Source organism: Terrapene carolina, unplaced genomic scaffold (assembly GCF_002925995.2).
Source record: "Terrapene carolina triunguis isolate 2854851 unplaced genomic scaffold, T_m_triunguis-2.0 Scaffold84, whole genome shotgun sequence".
Lineage (NCBI taxonomy): Eukaryota > Metazoa > Chordata > Testudines > Emydidae > Terrapene > Terrapene triunguis.
The window spans coordinates 921,194-936,603 of record NW_020664435.1 but is presented as its reverse complement, the minus strand read 5'-3'; the positions used below and the strand labels follow the sequence as shown (position 1 = coordinate 936,603).

Sequence of the window (15,410 nt, the reverse complement as noted above, 5' to 3'; positions counted from 1 at the left end):
CCTCACCCACCCACTCCTGTAGTAGGCCCATAACCTCTGACTGAGTTACTGAAGTCCTCAAATCTTGATGTAAAGATGTCATGTTACAGAGAATCCACATTTACTCTAACTTAAACCAGCATGTGACCCCGTGCCTCACATTGCAGAGGAAGGCGAACACGCCCCAGGATCTCTGGCAATGTGACCTGGGGGAATATTCCTTCCTGACCCCAAATATGGCGATCAGTTAGATCCTGAGTTTGTGGGTGAGATCCACCAGCCAGACACCTGGGAAAGAATTCTCTAAAATAACTGAGAGCCCTCCCCTGCTAGTGTCCATTCAGAACACACAGATGTGTATTAATCAGTAGCAGATCGTAGTATTGTTTTCGGGGTTTTTTTTCCATTTATTACACATACAGAAGTGACATCTTCCAAGTTTAACCACCCAACACACACACACACGAGAAAATGCAAAAAACTGCGTGTTATGCCATGTTAAATTTGAACAGATAAAAACCACAAGAAGTCAGGAAATGCAAAGTTTTTGGTTCTAAAAGCAACATTAACTCAACTCCATTGTCCAACATACCTGTTTTGTGGTACACCTCTACCCTGACATAACGCGACCCGATATAACACGAATTTGGATATAACGCGGTAAAGCAGTGCTCCGGGGGGGGGCTGTGCACTTCGGTGGATCAAAGCAAGTTCAATATAACGCGGTTTCACCTATAACGCGGTAAGATTTTTTGGTTCCCGAGGACAGCGTTATATCGAGGTAGAGGTGTATTGTTTGATATTAACATAAATATATCAACCAGAAAAATCAAGAATGGAACATATTACACATATGGTAGATGGCCAAATGACTGTTGCTGTTTAACTTTTGCGGTACATTTTATGGATTTAATTATGTAATATTATTCTTGTTATTATTTATTTATTCATGTAGCTCTCTAGCTGTGCATGGCATTTCACAGAACAAGCAATGACTTACCCTGTGCTCATAAGGGTTTACAATCTAAGGGCCCAGTCGGCAAACACTTACTGCTGAGCGTAGGGCTTACTATTACGAGGCATCCCTGCGATGTCATTGACGTCTTTTGGACTCCACATGGGCCCACCTGTGCAGCTCAGTCCCAGGACAACACAGGAGGTGATAACACATGGTGAGGATGGGGAAGGAGAGGGAGAAAGATGAAAGCAATGGAGTAATCCTATCCTGCCCTCACTGAAGTCAATGGTAAAACGTCCATTGACTTCAGTGGGACAGGATTTCACCCATTAAAATGATGTGGTCACTCTGGAGGCCAATGTAGTGTCTTGGTGGTTACAATTTTTTTTATAGTAATAGCAATTGTTTTGACTTGATGAACATGGCACTAACATAACTTGTATCATTTAATCTTTCTCTTAAAAAGAAATGAGAGAAAAGGAAATTGCTTGTGCAATCGGATGGTTGTTTTTTAAATGAGCCCCTTTAGATTTTGAAGCTCACACCTCACTGAGGGGAATATGGTGGGAGAGGGGTGAGTTCCAACCTTTTCTGCTCCTGTTATTTGCCTGGAGATCATTTTCTGTAAAACGGGTTTGTAGGGTAGCAGCACATTTGTTTACACTGTGGTGGATTTTTGTAATAGAAAACAATTCAGGCCAAGACTTTCAAAAGTGACTTGTGATTTCAGGTGCCTCAGTTACTGAGTGTCTGACTTGGGACAATTTGAAGGAACCTGATTTTCAGAGAATGGGTGCTTAACACTGTCTGAAAATCAGCCACCTATAAATTGTCTCAAGCCGGGCACTTGAACTCACTAGTCACTTCTGAAGAGGTTGGCTTTAGATTATATAGCAAATACTAACTATGCAATTAGAATGTCAGGACTATTGTAGAATGCAAACTTCAAAGAGACCCTAAAATACCAGATTCCCCAATTGTTTTTTTATTTTGCACTTGCAATTTTTTCCTGGCCATGATGTTTAAGTAAGTATTTTTAGAGGATTTTGCTGTGCATTTTCCAGTGAGACATTTACAGTTTCTGTAATCTCTATTGTCTCAGCACTAGACAGAGAGGCACAATCACACTCACTGTCTGAGCAGCCAGGCAGATGTACAGTGATGACAAAAATAAGACAGGACTCAAGTAGGCTGTGCCAAAATGCTTAGCAGATAGCATGCTCAGAAGTCATTTTGCAGTTGCTTATCATTTTAAAAAACATTGTTCTGCAAACCAAGGAAGGTTTCAAGTTTCGGACAGCTGTTTTGCTGCTGCCATGTCCAAAAGAGGGTATTTAAAAGCTCTTTAGTAGGAGGCATTTTTGTTTAATTCTCCCATAGCTCAAAAGTGACAAAAGTGATTTAGTTCAAACTTTTCCAAATAAAATAAAAATTCACTCCAGACCTAGCATGGAAATTTGCAGCTCAAAAGGTGAATGTTTCAGGAAAGCATTGAGTGTATGAAAACAGCGAGTTAGGCTAGAAAGTGCTTTGCAATCTTAACAATAGCAATTGCTGCCAGATGCTTGCTGCAATGCATTATGGGCCAGATTCTCAGCTGGCATGAATTGATCTACATCCAGTATCCATAGGCACATCATTCATTAGACTGAGGAAGACGTAGCTTAGCTCACATGCTATTTCATTATTTATATAATAACTTTGGAGGTGCCACCCTTTTGTCTTATGTCAAACCAAACTGGTCATATTGACTATTTCTGAAGCAGTTAAGGCTTAATCAAAAGCCTATTGAAGTCAATGAAAAGACTCCTATTGACTTCTATGAACTTTGGTCAGTCTCTCAAACTGTTGAGTTAATATTTCTCATGTTGTCCTTAGTATTTTGCCGTAACATTCAAGACAAGATTTTCAAAGGAACCTCAAGGAGTTAGGTGCCCAAAATCTCAATGAGATTCAACTCCTTTGAAAATCCAAGTTGGAGTCAGTGCTCAATAAATACTTGGTTAATGCATTTTCCCAGCCTTTCTGTAATGTGTCAGAAATTTTCTTTCCCCCATCTGTCTCTTCCTCGGATCTATTCTGCTTCTTCAGGATGTGCTGCTGAATTTGATTCTGAAGAACCAAGCACTCAAGATCAGCTTCTGAACATAAAAGCTTTAGAGGACTGAGGTATATCCATGGTTGCAACCTTGCACTTTATATCAGGCGAGTGTGTCGCTCTTATAGGGGTATGTTTTAAAGTGATGAATCCTTAAAGATTGTCAGATTGTGTTCCTGAATGTACTGCAGTAGGATCTGTCCTCTTCTGTTAATGACTTGAAGCAAGTGTCTAAGTCCTGGGTATCCACCCTGGCTTTCCCAGAATTCCTGATCCAGGTACAGTGACTTCAGAAGCATGTTCTGTAAACATCCCGATTTGAGCACAGTCACAGCTGTCTCAGGAAACCTGATGAAGAAAATCAGAAGAGGGAAAGAAAAGGAGTTGGAAAGATAAAATCATACAACTAAGGGGTTAGGGCAGGAGAATAGTGTTTGCTCCATTTCTGTCTCTGTCCCCAGAAGTAGTCAGAGTTCTGTTCTGTTCATATTTGATGCAAAGCAGAGATTGTTTTGGTGCTAACTATTTTTCTTGGATGCAGAGGTGTAGAAAGCGGTAACAGTTTAATAAGCACAGAGTGAGAGAGTTGTCCCTCGCCCAAAACATTTGAATCTGGATTTTCAACCCTTCAGTGTTCAAGGGGTGTTTAGAGCCTCAGTTTAGGTCTTTGTCCAGCTCTTGCGAGGATGCCCGAGAGCAATTCGGTGTGAAAAATATACCCTGATATTAAAGGGCTGTTACCATGTTAACCCAATAGGTTCCAGGCATATGCTTTAGGGGACACAAGTGGCCTAAGTGTCTTGTGACAAGTCATTCCCTAGCACATGGAAAGGGACTCAAGCGGCAAGCTTTGGAGCTATGGCCAGATTTCAAACTACTCAAAGTCCAGGATTATTCTGGTCCAAGGGTTTGGGTGGTTCCCATTTCTGCTGACAAATGACAATGGATGTAAACTATATAAAACTCTGCTGGTAATAGGCGAGCTGCTTCCACAACAGTGCAATCAGAAATGAATCCAAATGGTTTCAAATCAAAAGGCTGATAACGTGTGCAAGCTGGATATGCAATGACGCATGAAATACTGAAATACCTGTTTGTTTGATAGTTTGGGCAGCTGCCAGTTATAGGGAAAATAATATGCTTTATAGTTTCTGAGGTAGTCATTAGCCACCCCCGGTGTGAGATATAAATATTCACCTCAGTGTGAAATATGCGCACATAGGGCCTGATTCTGATCTCACTCTACTTTTATACCACTGTAACTCCATTAATTTCAGTAGAGCCACTCCTGATTTACACGGGTGCATGTTAGCTCGGACTGAGGCCCTGATATCTGCATATAGGACCTTATCCAAACCTCACTGATATCAATGGGAGCCTTTCCACTATCTTGAAGGGGACCTGGCTCTGCCCCCATATTGAGACTTGAGCGAAAAGGCAATCCAAGAAACTAAGATATACAAACGTGGGATTGCACAGCTTTCAGTAGTGGTATATGTGGAACAAACATCTTTAGCATCGTCATGGGGGGGCGGAGCGGGGGTGTAAATATCAACGAGGTATATGCGAATGTAAAGGACTCAGTCTTTCTATTGGTTGTGAGCCCTAAGAATCACTATCTAGAAGAAAACTTCACAAACCCAGGCAAGCCCCATCCAGTCCAATTTATTCTCACCAGCGACACATCTGTTTTTATTGAAGAACCTTAACTGTTCTGCCTTATATATTCTGAAAGGAAGGGAATGTTCCAGTGGCATGGGCTGTGACCCTCCGGTACTGTTAGCTAGAATCGCTTCTGTTGCCCTTCTTACCCATCTATGCCTTCCAGGAGCCTGAAGTTGAGTTTTGCTTCCGGATGGTGAGGTCTGCCTGCATTGTCAATGAACACTAGGCGAGAAGGCTCACTTCCCCGGATCTGGTGGGAAAAAAGCAAGAAGTTCACATTTTGGGGGTTCTTTGAGCTGACATTTTGGAAGGAAGGGTAATTTGTATGCAAAGAGTGGTTTTTTTTGAATATTTAGGGTTGGCAGCAATGACAGTCCATAGCAAGGGTGGAACCAGGGACCACGTATTAACTCTTAGAGACAAACTTCTTGTCTGCACCCAGGCCAGTGTGACTATGCGCTGCCCTTTGCCTTGGAGCTGGTAGCAAAACCACAATTTAACCCAGAAGTCTTAAGTTGCTGAGCACATGTACCAGCTGCGCCAAATAAAATGCAGAGGGTCACCATGGCCAGGTCCCTAAAGTTAAACTCATCTCGTCCCCAAGGATTAAATTGGTCTGTAGTAGATTTCTAAGATGAAAGTCAGATTGTCATTATCTAACATTACTGAGCAACCTCAATGTCATACTTCATTCTTAACTGCCTGTTTTATTTATTATTATCCAGGGACAATATTTATTATCAGCCCGGTATTTGATTTCATGGTGAGAAGACAAGTAGATTGAATTTCATTTGTTTAATATTCTGGCAGAATAAAATGTGCGTATTGTGAAGGAATACAGCCACTGTACGACTGCTATGTCACGCTGAACTTTTACTTCAGAAGTGTGTACGCGGCTACGCAGCCAGAAGGAGATCATGTCATTCTGCTTTTTAAGTGCTGCAACTTTAAATGGAGAGAGATCTCCCTGCCTCATGCTGTCACACTGCGTTTCATTTCAGATGCAGAATGTTACAAAGAGAATCACACACCTTGCTTGCTGCTTGCTCTCTCTCACTCACTCTCAGGACCAGATTCAGATACACTTACACTTACTATACTTTTACTTACACTGAGCAGCAAATTACTCCACCAGTTGTCCCATTGACTTAGTTATACATATAAGAATCTAACCTGCAGACATTTTACACGTTCTTTCTTTTCTCTTACCCTGAAATAAAAGTTACCTAGACATATTTTGCTTTTTGTGGCGGGGGTAAAAACATAACAAGAGTCAATAACAGATAACCAGTCTGGCCTGGTAGAGGTTAGAAACTGAAAGGATGGAGGCAAACACAATGTTTGGCGATATCATACCAGGATGTGGACCAGGACCAGCTCTGCAGGATTTCTACATTTGTCATGAAGCATTTCTTCCATGCAGGGTTCTGCAGGGTCTGGCTGAAATCCACAGCAGTAACGGTCCAGGCGGTCATGAACCTGTGGGTGACATTTGAAGTATTTAGAGGCTTCAGGAATTTCAGGATGGAGATGTTAAGTTGTAGTTTAACAGGGAACTTTTCATGCCTGGAAGAAAAAAACTTGATAAAATTTAGAGAAAAATCCAGAGTATTCGTTAATGAAAGAGCTGTTTATATAAAAGATTGGTGGGTGTTCAGAGAACCATTCAAAAATGTAGCTGCTTTTCTAAACCATTTTGGTCTGGAAAGTGGACTGCAAAGCTCCCAATAACCGGCTTTCCTGCACGATTTCAGACACTTCCTGCTTGCGGTATTTCAATACTCGATGTTTGCATGGACTGAATAGATTCTGTTTCTATCTGAAACCAAGAGGAGATGCATATAAAAATTAAGGCAAAACAAAAAAAATAAGTTAACTGAATTTTTTTGAACCTCAGAAAGGGATTTTCTCAGGCAAATTCAAATACTGGATGAAGGTTTAGGTTGGTTCCTGTTTTATATGAACCATTTCACCCTTCCCTAATAATAATCAAAACAACTCTTGATAGAAATGAGAAGAATGAACAAGGGAGCGTGGGGAATTGTTCTATGCTTGCTTGGCCCCTTGGTATATTCTTAACACCTGCATAGTGCGGGATTTGTCCTGTGTGCAGTTTGCAGATCAAGGTGGCTACTCCAGGTGGGGCACTGTAACTTGCTTTAGCTGCATCTGTGTTTAGTAATTCATGGGCACTTTTGAACCTGCTCCTCCTCACTCCTGACAGCCCATTCAATGAAATGCTGATGCCCTCCCTGAAGTCCTGCTCCTGCTCTGGAGCCTTTACTGGAGTGTGCATTATACAGTCCGGGGCACAGAAACAACTCTCCTCTTGTGGATCCTTAATCTAATGTCTAGATTTTAATTTAACATTTTTGCATTTAGCCTGACATAGGGATGAAGCAATTTGACTTTGGGTTTATTCCCCCGGTTTTTGGTAGGTGAGTGCCTCAATATTAGAACCACCACTGCTAGGAAGGAGCCACCTCTGGCAGCAACTGGCATGTCTGAAATTTTCATCCAAATCCTTAGGGTCACATCCTCCCCTGAGTATACGGTTTGGCACAGGGAAGAAGGAATCCTTTCATAGGATGTTATGGGGTCACTACTTTAGCCCATTGCCTACCTGCTGTATGCTTGCCACACAGAGGGAATGGCTGGTGGATCCCCCTCATGGCAGACTGGCTGGTCTAAACCTCCCTCCCCCCAACCTGCTCCATTTACTAAACCCAGGCAGAAGGTGTTGGGCTGCATGACACCTAGGTATGCATAGACTTTCTACATGAACATGGGCTCCCATATTTGTCCCTACCCCACTCCTGAAGAGTGGAACCACCTCACTTGTGCTGCACACATGACACGCCGTATCCTTGGAGGAAGAAATAGGATTTGACTCTCCTTCAAGATTAATGTTATCATTATCAAGTGAAACCCAGAAGCCATAACCCCTTTCTAATTTTTCATGCCCCACTCTGTTAGCTTTGTCACAATAAGCTATTGGTTTTTACGCTTCTTTGTACAAGGCAGACGGTCTGCTGTCTCAGTTATATAATAATCACCCCAGAGGTGTGCAAAAGTGCCAGGGCTGCATACAGGAGACTGACTCCCTGCCTCCTCCGAACAAGGCCTGGCCAGAGCACAGCAGCATAAATCAGCTCCTGCAAACACATCACACTTTCCTGAAACGGGACCAGTGCTGCTGAGGCAGGCAGAATTTCCAAAGTACGTAGCGAAACTGACCGATTTCGCATGAGATTGCCAAGGAATCTGGTTCAAACCAGAGACATGTGAATCTATAGCCTGGTTTTGGGTTATGAACCTGTAACTCAGTTCAGGTTCGCTGAGGTTCATGAACCTTTCGGTCAGGCTGGGCCAAATTTCAAGTGAACCTGAGCTGAGTTTCAGGTGCCAAGAGGGGGATTTATGATTTTCAGTGGAAACCATGTGATATTAGGTAATTTCCACAGTTTCAACTTAACAACTACCAGAACTGTTAGCTGAATTGAGTTTTGTCTGAACCCCAAACTCAAATCAAAGCACAGAGGAATAAAGTGATATAAGGAATGCACAGTTTGATTTGTGTGACCATTATATTCCTAGCCCTCTTAGATCTCAAATTAATTAATTTGATGCCATGCTAGTATTTCTTAACACAGGCCCATCGGCTGATGTTTAATGAGGCACTCCAGGCAATATTTCTCCTTCAGGGAAACCCTAGAGCTAAAGTATTTTCTGAAACCAAATGCATTTGAACTCAGGAAAATGTCACACTTATTCCATGCACATCCTATGTTTAGGTGCCTGAAAGTGCAGCACACTGATTTCTCCCACCTTTTGTCATTTTCCATCATAGCAGAATTAATAGTCTGTGCAGAACATAAAGAAAATCTCAGCTGATTTACAGAGAGAGTCAATGTGCTTGTGCACTAGACAGAAGTTTGACTCGGTATACTCACTGGAAGACTATGAAAAAAATCATAAGTTGTCATGCACAGGAGGAGACATTGGCCACATTTCAAAGGTAACTGCATTCCAATTTGGCTGGGTACTTATGTCTGCAAATGCAGCGTTGCAAACTGGGAAATTGCACATGAGAATGGGTAATAACATCTTGTGACTTCCCTCCCACCACTCTGGGGGGAAGATGGCAGACAACAGCATGCATGCCAGTGAGACAGAGGGTCAGTTTGGAGAGTAAGCATCATGGAAATACTCTTATGGAAAGAGGCCTGGGATACTTAATGTTCATGCAGATCAGACAAGACCTAGATTTTGCAGGTGTCATCTGAAAAACTCCCACGAAATATATTACATCAGATTCCTATGTCCTGCCTCAGGAGGGAACAGCCCTTTTATTAACTGCACAAGTATTCAACTGAGTCTGAGTCTGCTCAGGTGTCTCGAAACAGTCAAGTCACACTGGGCATGCTCAGAGGCTTGAGACATGCATTAATATCATCAATCTCATGGTTCTATTACAGCGGTTCTCAAACTTCATTGCACCACGACCCCCGTCTGACAACAAAAATTGCTACACAGCTCCACGTGGGGCTGAAGCCATAGCCTGAGCCACACCGGCCTGGGCAGGGGGGGCTGAAGCCCTCAGGCTTCGGCTTCAGCCCTGGGTGGCAGAGTTCAGGCTTCAACTTCAGCCCCGGGGCCCAATGTGTCTAATGCAGGCCCTGGCGACCCCATTAAAAAGGGGTCATGTTTGAGAACTGTTCTATTACATCATTTTATTAGCATACTCAGCCCCACCCTACTATATAATACCTACCTTTCTATCCCCTCTCCTCCTTTGCTGAAGGCTGACCCCAGCCCACACTGTATTTTCATTAAAAAAAAAACCTCCCTTGCCTGGTACTTGTGGTAACTGTTGTGTGCCCATCTGGATATGAACGTATTGCCTCTGCTCCACCCACTAGAATACGGGAGGCTGTACCTTTTAGCATGTTGCTGGGAGACTGTTTTTAGGAAACCAAGGAATAAATGTATATTAGAAGAACAGAAGTTATAAGGTACAGGCTGAGTCTGACATCTGACTTAAGTCTCTCTCCAGGAGCTGGTTTGGCTAATTGTCTGACAACGATGATCTTGCAGATCAGTTGTGATGCACAGTGTAGAGTTGACGCACCTTCTCTCGACTGACATCTGCTCCCCTGGACAGTCTGTGTCTTTATTTACGTATAGGCAGAGCTAAGGTAAGACCATATTCCACCTAGGCTTTACTTATACAGCTTATTACATCTTGTACATTTCTGTAATAGAAACAGACACATACCATCCATCTAATGATCTCAAATGCTTTCTAAGCATTAATGAGTTCAGCCTCTCAACCACCCTATGAAGGAGGTAAGTATCATTATACCACTTGTACAGATGAGGAAACAGAAGCAGAGAATTTCAGTGACTTAGCCAAGACACCAGAGACTGTCTAGAGCAGTACCAGGAATAGAATTCAGGTCTACCAACTCAAAGGTCTACAATTTAGAGATGAGACTATGCATTATATTTGGGGTTTGCAAGGGTTCATCCAGCCTGGAAGATTTACCATGTTACAACATATTGCAGGTTTCATACCAAAAGAACAAAGCATGATCTGGAAAAATTCATGCCTAGGCAAAGACTCCAAAAAAGTTTAAATAAGTTTCAACTCTTCCAAATTGGTGGCAAGTCACTCTCCATGAGCAGTATATGACAGTATAGCCAAAAGTACCATTATGGCCATTGTATAGTGTGACTTCCTGCATAACATACCATAGAACTTCACTCTGATTCTTGCACTGAGTGGAATGAAGAAAGGTGGGGAGCGGGAACCATGGTGTGGGGAGGGGGAGAGGGAGAAGTGGGCAGAACCAGGATGGGGGAGGGTGGGCTGGAGAGAAGCAGAGGGAGACAAGGGCAGGCTGTGGGCACAAGGACAGACGGGTCTATAACCACTACAGCACACTCATCTTCATTCTAGCATTTCCTAACTTTGAACGGCTTAACTATGAAACCTTAATAATGTTCTTTTAATGTCGTTTTTTTTTGTGGATGAACTTAACATTTATATTGTGGGATTGCCTAGAAGCCACCCAGCTCAGGGCCCCGGTCATGATAAGTGTTGTACAAACATATACGGTAAATGACCATCCTTGCCCCAAAGAGCTTGCTGTTTAGAAGACCAGACCCAACAGGACAATGATGAAAACAAGTGGGTTGTGGTGGGGAGGGTGAGGGAGATGGGATAACAGCAATAACAGGGTGGGTGCAATTCTTAGCCAGTCAGGAGCAGTGATCACAGCTCTCCACCTACCTAGCCATCAGCCGATTGTAGTTTGCTATCTGCATTACCGAAGAGGTGAACTTTCTCTGGATTTGGACACATAAAGGGCAGCTTGGAAGAAAGTACAAAAGAGCATGTCAGAGACATGCTGATAATGGCTGGCACTTGACTCTGGAACTCACTCCCCGCCTTGGTCTGACAGACCTGGCATTTATTGACTTTGAGGACATTCTGAACCCCTTACCTATTTTCTACTTTTGTTGAAGGATGGTGGGTTGAGGGATGGGAGGTGCTCAGGTCGGGGATGGTCATTCTAGAGTTTATTTTATTTTATCAGACAAGCGCTATATTTTCTCTGGGTTGGTTTGTATGAGCAATTTCTTGTGTGGCTGATTCTTATTTACACTGAGGCTCCTTCACATTGTTCTGGCAACATAAAGGGGCCTTAATGAGGGCTCACATTATATATGCATGCATTTTCCAGCCCCTTTACACTGCCAGAGAGGTGCAAAGGGGCCTCAGTGGAAATGAGAATCGGACCCCATATATAAAATTTTGGACAAAATGTGGCCAGTTTCTTTCCTGTGGTGCCATCTGAGTTTTGCATGAAAGGTTGCTATGTAAGGATCATACATCTCTACCCCCCGTGGTTCTCACGACATCCCTAGCAGACTTTAATCATGTGGAACTGGGTCATTTGGGCCTAATTCTACCTGGACTGAAGGTAATGGGAGTTTTGCTATTGACATCAAAAGGGACTAGGATTTGGATTAATTTAACCTATTGTATTTTGATGGATTCCTGCCATGTTTACCGTAAGATCAATGTTGCCAATTGAGGCAGGAAAGTGTAGACAAAGGCAGTATTATTGAGCCAAATCAAGAGAGAGATGGTATGTGAAGTGACCAGCCAACTCAAAGCTAAAAATCACTACCTAAGAGATGAATGCTGCAGACATTGCCAAACTGGGAGATAACTGAAACAGAGGTGTTCTAATCCTGCTTTCTAGCAGCACTGCTCAGCGAGTGAACAGCAGTGTTCACAATACACTGTGCTCTCTCTTCTGGTGATTTTTCTTGGCAGCAAACTTTTTGCTTGTGGAGAGAGGTTCATAGAGAGTGATTTGAATCATGTTAGTGAGCTACAGGGATAGTTCAGTAGTGGAGGAGAGATAGCTCAGTGGTTTGAGCATTGGCCTGCTAAACCCAGGGTTGTAAATTCAATCCTTGAAGGGACTACTTAGGGATCTGAGGCAAAAATCAGTACTTGGTCCTGCCTAGTGAAGGCAGGGGGCTGGACTCAATAACCTTTCAGGGTACCTTCCAATTCTATGAGATGGGTGTGTATATATACAGTATGAAAAATAGGAGGAGTCTCTGTGAGGTGTTCATAAAGGATTTTGATCAGTACAGCTGGCCTTTAGGAGCCAATGTATATTAGAGAGGCTGCAAATAATAGAGGCACTCCTTTAGGGGAAAGACCCATAGAACGTAATACAGAATGATAACCCTTGCATGGAATTTTTGGATCATCCTATAGAATTCACTACTGAAGTCTATCCCTGCTCCAAAATTTTACAGAATGGTTCAGGATTCAAAGGATTTCATTCCCTATTAAATCCTATAGGGTTTTTGAGTCATTTCTGAAGAACTGTGTTACGTTTCTATAATATCCTGCTGGCTTCATCCCTATTTAGCTTGATAGGACTTTTCCATTAGTGATGATCTCTTTGGAGCTATTGAGAAACTCTGTGGTTTGTTTTTGTCATTTGGTCTGCATACACCTTAGATAAAAGTCTCCCTCCTTAGATAAAAGTCTCCCTCAAACATCATCCTTTTCATTTAGGGCCCAATCTTCACCTTGAATCCAATGAGATTTTTGCTATGGGGCCCAAGTTTCCCAATGGAAGCTGGATCAGGCCCTTGATGTGTTCTGAGTGGCGAGGCAAGGAAGTGGAAAAGAGACTAAACTTGTCCCGAATCTTTCTCTTCCTGGTATTTTTGAGTTACTGTCTGGTTTCTGTCTGGTATGCCCATGGCCCACTGTAGTCTCCCCATCACTGCTGCGGTTGAATCTGAGATCTGCCATATCTCTACGCAGGAGAAGAGGCAGTAGCTGTTCACATGGTGCACTGGCAATCAGTCCACAAAGGGGCATTGGTGTTCTCCTATAAGAGAGTTACTTTCCTAAGCCTCCTGGCCCAGAGATAAATTGCTACTCTGGAGTTGTGGAGGATTACGAATCAAAGAGCAAAGAAGGAATCCATGCTGGACAATAACACTGGGGAGACAATAACACTCACTATCAGGGCCTGACATCACACAAGCGTATGCTCATGGCCGGGAGATGGGAAGTGGTGGTATTGGAATGAGGGGGGCAGAGAATGGAAAAATGGAAAAAGCTAAAAATGATTTACACAGCTGGTATAAATCAATGTAGCTCCACTGACTTCTATGCTGATTTACACCAGCTGAGGATTTGACCATATGGTTTTTAAGTAAAAACACCAAGGGTGAAGTCCTGGTCCCATTGAAGTCAAGAGAATTTTCCCACTGATTTCATTAGGGCCAGGATTTCACCCCATAACGCCACTAACTCAAACCTGGATGTGTTTATTAGTAAGTTCTAAAGTAACAGTCACACACAAGAAAGCCGATCCCAGAATTTCCATTTCTGCTCTTTAAACACTTATTTTATTTCCTGCTAGATTCGTTTTAAATATGAATGTTAATGTAAAATATTCCAGTCATGACTGGATTTGTTAAATCTAGTCATGATTGACCCCTTCTGCCAGCCATGCTTTGAGGTTATAAAGATTAATGGTTAAGCTCTGCCAAAAAAAAAAAGGTAATGGGAACACATATTTTAGCAGAGATTTTTTAAAACCTTTCAGATAGTTTCCCCCCCATAATGCTTGTCCCTACAGTGCTAAGTAATACCCCTGAGGTGTATAAATAAGACTCCATCTCCCATATAAACCATCTCTTCTTCCTCTCAGTTGCCCCTAATAACTCACAATTCTCTGTTCAGAGACACTGTAATAATCCCCCATAAGCAGCAGGTTCTGATTTTCCAGATGGAAGATTAAGCACTCTTAATCCACATACAGAAGAGAAGGAAAATCTCCATGATGGGGGAAGGATCCTGGTTAGAGAAAAAAAAAGCTGATTTTCAGCAACAAAAAGACACCCAGGAACAAAAGAGTCTGGATAACATGAGACTGACATAAGATTCTTTTAAATGAGCATGACCTCACACCAGTGTGAATCAGGAGTAACTCCACCCAAACTAGTGAGGTTACACCAGGATAAAACTAGAATAAGTGAGATCAGGATCAGGTCAGATGTGTCTGAAGCTTGCCTGTGTATCCATGTTCCCCTTCAAGTCCAAAGGGCTTTGCATGTACAAACTATACAAAAGCACAACTTTACACTGAGCTTGCAAACTGCACAGTACATTGAGAAGTGATAAAACAACTGTCTCTCCCTTCCACACACATTGATTATTAAACACGTTTACTGAAGATTGACAGCTACGCCAACACTGATTTGTGAAAGTAAAGACATTTTTCTTTAAAATGTGCGTTATAAATGACAAAAAAAGCCTTTTTGTGCTTCTCTCTGATACATGAAGCAGGTTGGAAGGGCTTTTGGCGTTTGAAAATGTGCTTGGGTTATATTTGGTTGGTTGGGGGGTTTTCAAATTAGGAAATCAGGTCCTGTCTAGGCTTGAAGACACTACAAGTACTAATGAAGTGGTGACATCAGGAGGTTAATGAGGACCAAAAGCTCACAGAGTAGGACACTACAGTACGTAATAGCAAACATACAGCTTTGCCAGGACAGTATGGAGTTACTGTTAGAGGGACAAGTGTGTATTTTGTAATTAAAAGTTGCTGTTTCTTACAAGATGCTTCTACTAGGCTGCTTTTACCCACTGGTAAGCCAAAGAGTTCTTGACATCTTCTTTTCTAGGAAACCTAATCCTCTGCCCATAACCCCATGCCAATGTTTTTAAGGAAGCCTGGAGTACTTCAGGCATCACTGTTTGACTTGGTTGGTGTAATGCTAACCAGGAAATGAGTGGCAAAGACCCAGCAAAACTAGATGAAGCTCCTTGCTTTGCTGCACAATTCTCTACTTGAAGAGTAGTTCATTCTGCAAACAGACTGAGTCTGGTGGTTTAGGAAGTTTGCCACACTTGATCCAGCAACTACGACACTGAAGGTTTGTTCGGAATGGAAAGCTACTGTGTACGGTTTCAGTCTTTTCCAGTGTCGAGTCCCAGACACTCTGAAACCTGAAAATTTAAAACAAATGATAGTGACGGCTCCCGTGGTAAAGCGGCAGCAATCCAGCATATCCCTGCTAAAGGCAGAATTCCCCTGGTTTCGTGTCAGTGTCAGGCTTCTGACTGAATCAGTCATCTGTGTGAGAAATCCTTGT

At 42.6% G+C, this 15,410-nt stretch overlaps 1 protein-coding gene across 3 annotated transcripts in view; it reads right to left on the bottom strand.

The window, feature by feature from the left end:
• Window positions 1–706: 706 nt before the first annotated feature.
• GASK1A (golgi associated kinase 1A) overlaps window positions 707–15,410 on the bottom strand; it is a 46,970-nt gene continuing 32,266 nt past the window's right edge. For all 3 annotated transcript variants that reach the window (XM_024198951.2, XM_024198952.2, XM_024198950.2), the window contains 3 exons: window positions 6,057–6,179; window positions 4,847–4,950; window positions 707–3,383 (listed from right to left, as the gene is read on the bottom strand). In XM_024198951.2, coding sequence (XP_024054719.1) covers window positions 3,173–3,383; window positions 4,847–4,950; window positions 6,057–6,179 — 438 coding nt within the window. In that variant the 3' untranslated portion in view covers window positions 707–3,172. The remainder of the gene's footprint in view (window positions 3,384–4,846; window positions 4,951–6,056; window positions 6,180–15,410) is intronic.